Genomic DNA, 5619 nt, shown 5'->3' with positions numbered 1-5619 from the left:
GAGAGAGAGAGAGAAAGAAAGAGGGAAAGGGAAAGAGCAAAAGGGAGAGTACTTATCATTGTCCTACTTACTGATAGTCCATTAAAACCATCTTTTAAACGATTCATTTCTTTTTGAGAAACTCTAAATTTCAAAAGTTTGCCATTTAAGAAAGCAGGATCTTTAGTTTTAAGTACTTTTAAACGTACATTTCTCAAAGAATAAATTCTCATTCAATCGCGTGCGGTCAGCTAATGATAGACCATAGATATTATATAACGAATCGGAAGTTCGATCAAAGTTCGAAGATCCGAAAGATGTTGGATAATTAAAGTAATCCAGAAAGAACATAATTAAATCCCATAGGACACTCACCGCGGCGAGGAGACATGTATTCTCCCGTAGCGCGCCGACGCATCCCGTGAAACCGATGATAAATGTCACTGTACCTGCAACAGAATAAATAGTATCGGGTACTTCGTCATCGCACGAAATGTAACGCGAAGAACACGAATGCATTCGTCAATGTATCGTATAATCGTGAGTTATGAGCGTGGGTCCCACCGGTGAATTCATTCCCGCATCGACATGCTATGCCGGTGTGAATTTTCAGATACATTTATAAGTCTGCAACGAAGTGTATGAAAAAACCATGAAAATCGGAAACTTAATCGCAGCTAAGAAGGATTGAAGCTCAGAAGGATTAAAATGATTGGAGAATATCGGAGAAAATCAGGGAAAAGAGTTATATTTATTAGATAGTAATTGACGTTCTAACTAAATCAATAGATTATAAATCGAAATTTATGTATATGTTTACATAACAAATTATATATATGTAATAATATATAAAATTGTGTGTGTGTGTGTGTGTGTGTGTGTGTGTGTGTGTGTGTGTATTAACATTATTACACATATAATTTTAATATATATAAAGTATTTTCTTTTTTTGACCTCTTTATTTATTTGATTATCATTTTTTCTTTTAATTTTTCGTTCACAAAGAGAAGATTTTTATCAGCCAGCAATATCAGGAAATTCGTAGTTCTGGAATTTCACTTGCGTAACAACTCTGATTTACGAACGTACGCCACATATTAATTACACGTAGGTTTGCGAACGCTTGTAGTTTACACAAGTAATTATATTAAAATTCCTCTGCGTTCCAATTGAATTTGCTGAGAGTGCGTCATCAACAGTACCGTGTTGCGCCGATGGTAATGCGGAATATTTATGAAATTATCTGCTACCTGCGGACGAGCGTGCCGCGTAATGAGCGCTAAATCAATTCCGTGTGTACGTTAACAAAAAGTATGCGAACATAAATGTTCGAAATTCGTTGCTATCACAATTAATCGGTGTGCATTCAAGCAACTTTTTTACCTTTTATTTAATATGCAAATATTATTAATTTCTGTATAAAACAATATGTTTGCATTAAAACTATTAAGAGAGCTTTCATGCGTATATTATACACATAAATTCGCAACAAAATTTTCGAGAGCAAGAATTGAAAAATTTTATATTTTATATTGAAGAGAGTGTAATAAAACAGAGAACATTTATCAATCCTTAGTAAAGATTTAGCAATGTATTCTAGTTTAAATAAGTAATATTTCTACACATATATATATATATATATATAGATATAGTTCTCATAAATTAAACGTTCGAAATGATTCAAAGCAGATTTTGTTAAAGTAGCATTGATAGAGATAATTTGGATGTATTAAAGAATTTATAGTTGCATCGAGAAAACGATTATAAGTCAAACTCGGCGCTATCGGACTTAATAAATTTTATCTATCATCGAAAGTTATAAGATTTTAGAACGTGCTCCGGAAATGAGGGGGTAACTTTTAATCCGATGGTAAAGCAGAGACGGGGAACGGAGCTCTTTCAAGTAACTGAATAATTAGTCCAGACTTACTTTCGGAACTTTTGTTAAGCCTTGCCACGAACTAGAAGAAAATGGCAACGTTGAAACGCTTTGCGCTCGGATAAAAAACTCGTTGAAGAAAAACGAAAAGTGCGAATGAGAAACGTGTATCTACTTGAAAGAGCAGTTGAAAAATTTTTATACAGAATGAAACTATTACAGGGCATTTTGTATGTTAAATACGTTAAGCATATGAAAGTACGATACCTACTTTCCTAATGGATTACATGGATTTTTATTAGCGATGAATGCAATTATTATTATTAAAAAAAATACATATTTTTTTTTTACTATAAAGACATTTTGCTTTGAACACTGTATCTCAACTCGCATTCGAGTTAATATTTGGTACGCAATCAATGTTTCGTAAAGGTGTGAGGCAGACGAAAGGGCTTTGCCACTCTTGCAATATTGCAACGTTGCTTTATGTCCTATGGTAATAAAGTTGCAGGATAAAGGAATGTATACGTTTGATCTCGCTTCGCGACATATAACGGTGAATCGATAATATCTGTTTCGATTCTAGTAGGTTTTCATTGACTAAAAAAAAGAGGATTGATATATATACAGAATAATCTAGGTCTTTCGTACTTTCCTTGATCTATAAATTCCGTGAGTAATAGAAGTCGATTCTTTTGCAGTGAGACTAATTAGATCCGATTTCTTGCAATTAATTTAATTCGCGAAACCCAAAATTACGGATGTTTCATTAAACCATTTGAAATTAGAGTATGTTCGATCAGGACGGGTATACTCGAATAGAAATCAAAACACAGTACTCAATTGCGATCGCATTTATTTAAGCGCGAAAAATAAATGTAATCCGGGATTTAGATTTTCTCTTTGCACAAGTTACGATTTATTTGGAATATCGTAACTTTGGCAGGCGACAGTGCTAATAATTTTAGGCGGATTTTCGAACGCGTATTTTTCCAAGCTTTTTTTCGGGATTGATAAACATTGGAAAGCACGGAATAATTTTTTTGAAATATTAATATTTAACGTTGTTAAGAAATTTTAAAGAATAATTGTGAAACTTAGATTAATTTTGCTAAATGGCGGATTTATGTCGCGACGGATAAAACATTGGTTTATAATATCTACCTATATCATAATTTTTTAATTCTAAGCGTTAATGTTCTCTAAAAATGTAATCTGCTTTCAATCGTTATAACTTTCGTAATGTAGCTAAGTCGTAGTCTAAATCGTTGTTATCTGGTAACCGTTACGCTAAATTAAGCGCAAGCCGGAAGAGGCAGAGTTACTCGTCAAAGTAAATGGAAGTAATTGGAGCATGGGATAATCGAAAAGCCAGGCTAAAGTCGATAGAGTATACTACGCAAGTACGAAATAATTAACAAGCGCGTCGCTTTCCTAAGTATATACGCAAGGTATATAGAATACGTCGATTACTTCGATGAAAATGTTGCTTGAATGACGACCGATAATTCTAGCATTTTTTCAACAAATTTTCTTCTATATTACGTATAGTTGTATTAAGATTTTCAGCCAGCAGTGCTCTATTGACATTTGATCAGCTGCAGCGAATATTTGTAATCTCAGATACTATCGTCCTGAACAAACATTTAATGACTCGAAGTCAAACAACAGGATAGTTCGCCGTTCACTTGCGAAATTAAATATTAACGCAAATATCGTTTCAAACGGTAAATATTAATATTGCTTAGCTTGTATTAATATTGCTTAACTTGTATTACAATCGTAGCCCAATGAATAACGAAATTAACTGAATACATTTATCTTCGCAAAACAGGAGCAGTGCATAAATCAGCGAATAAGTTTCTGTGCCTACATCGGATATTAGCAATTTCCTTTTGGGGAAAAGGAGAGGAAAACTGATAATAACATATTCGATGTTGATACAGAAACTTATTCGTTGTTTTACACTGCACCTATTGGAATATTCGTTAAATTTTCATTGGAAATTATATTACATTACAGATAAAGAGAGAAAAGAGGGAGCTCTTTTCTCTTTATCTTCAATGTAATATAATTTCCAATGAAAATTTAATGAATATCTTTCAATACCGTCAAACGAATAATTGAAAGTAAGTACTGCTAGTGAATTCGACTAAGGTGACGATAGAACGAGCACACTGGCCTTTTATCGCCGTTCTCTTCAAACTTCGAGGGAATTGTTTCTACGGACACATGGGGCAAACAAATGGCTGAACCTCCACAAATCGACTCCCACTTTCGTACTCGAGCGGTTACTCGCGTACCATCCGTTGTTCTTCCGTGCCGGATCACGTGCAAATTCGATTTGGGCCGCGCGACGTCCCGCAGAGAAACGTCGCCGTACCGCAGGCAACCGTCGTATCTCTGAATCGTAACGGCTTGAATTCGGTCGCCGGGCATTCCCGGAAGCATTCTCGCTATTACGGCTCGGCTGACCGCTTCGAAAGCGCGCGGCCAGCTTTCCGGAGCGCAGAATCTCCCGGAATCCACGTGTACACATTCGGTGTGTAATTCGATTCATGGCATCACATCCCGCGGTGACAAACTGGGAATGTCATTCTCCCACGACTGCGGAAACGTGACGTTCGTAACATTGCGGGGGACGCAACTCGGAGGACCGGTGAAATAAATCGGACGCAGATGACCTCGGTCTAATTTTATGTCTGTCGCCTCACCACTGGCTCGTATCCAATTAAAACTTTGGCACCCTGTTAGAGGAAGAGAAAGAAAGAGAGAGAGGGGGGGGGAGGGAAAGAGGAAAACGGAAGTGGAAGGGACGAAGCGCACAATCTGCGTCTATTTGCTGGTAGAGTATTAGCCGACAGAATATTACATTCGCGTCGCGAAACGGAGAGAGAGTCTGTGGTAGTTAATGGAAACGTATCGAGGGGGACGACGGCGAATGCGCTTTCTGTCAGCGCGCCCTTAACCCTTCCGTATCCGTCGTATCCATTTTAATTAGTGGTCCGTTGGCCCTCCAAAATCCCGCAAGGTTGTCTCCATGATTCAGAGATATTTAGTTATTTAACATAAAAATAGAATAATATGTTTTTTGACGAAAATTAAGAATCTGGCAGATTCGAAGATAAAACTTTTTACGCTTCGACATTAGAACAAATCATAATTTCTAGTGTTATCATAAAATTCGATTCTTATTTTTCAAGAAGAATCTCTATATTTGCTTTGCATCTATATACTGAAACTATTTTGTACTATTTTGTACATACTAATGATCGCGAGCATCATGTGAAAATAGGTTATCACGATCGCGACCGACAAAAAGCTCTTCCTCTCTCGCGTTAGGCAAAACGCACCCTTTAATGGCCGATAATGTCGCGTGCATGTAACTTATCTTCCATCCTCGTGGCGAGAAAAATGTCATTATCTTTGAAATTTCGATTCATAAGAGTTCTTGCGTTTGAACAGAATCATTTTTATACATTACGATTATTTGGAACGGACATTATTTTTCATTTCATTATTCCGTCTAATTTAATAGTTTATGAGAGAACGATTTGGCCGAAAAACTATTGATTATTTTTTTCTTTCATCGATATATAAAATGATTTAAACAATACTGATTATTCTCTCTCTCTCTCTCACACACACACACACACACACACACACACACACACACGCACGCACGCACGCACGCACACGCACGCACGCACGCACGCACGCACGCACGCACGCACGCACGCACGCACGCACACACACACACA

At 36.7% G+C, this 5619-nt stretch overlaps 1 protein-coding gene across 3 annotated transcripts in view; it reads right to left on the bottom strand.

The window, feature by feature from the left end:
* The window catches only part of LOC105619507 (tetraspanin-5), a 121399-nt gene that overhangs the window by 14337 nt on the left and 101443 nt on the right, over window positions 1-5619 (bottom strand). For all 3 annotated transcript variants that reach the window (XM_012201023.1, XM_012201025.1, XM_012201024.1), the window contains exon 3: window positions 355-428. In XM_012201023.1, the coding sequence (XP_012056413.1) occupies window positions 355-428 (74 nt within the window). The remainder of the gene's footprint in view (window positions 1-354; window positions 429-5619) is intronic.

This window comes from Atta cephalotes (assembly GCF_000143395.1).
Source record: "Atta cephalotes unplaced genomic scaffold scaffold00022, whole genome shotgun sequence".
Classification (NCBI taxonomy): domain Eukaryota; kingdom Metazoa; phylum Arthropoda; class Insecta; order Hymenoptera; family Formicidae; genus Atta; species Atta cephalotes.
The sequence above is the reverse complement of the archived record's forward strand: the minus strand, read 5'-3'. Positions and strand labels throughout refer to the sequence as shown.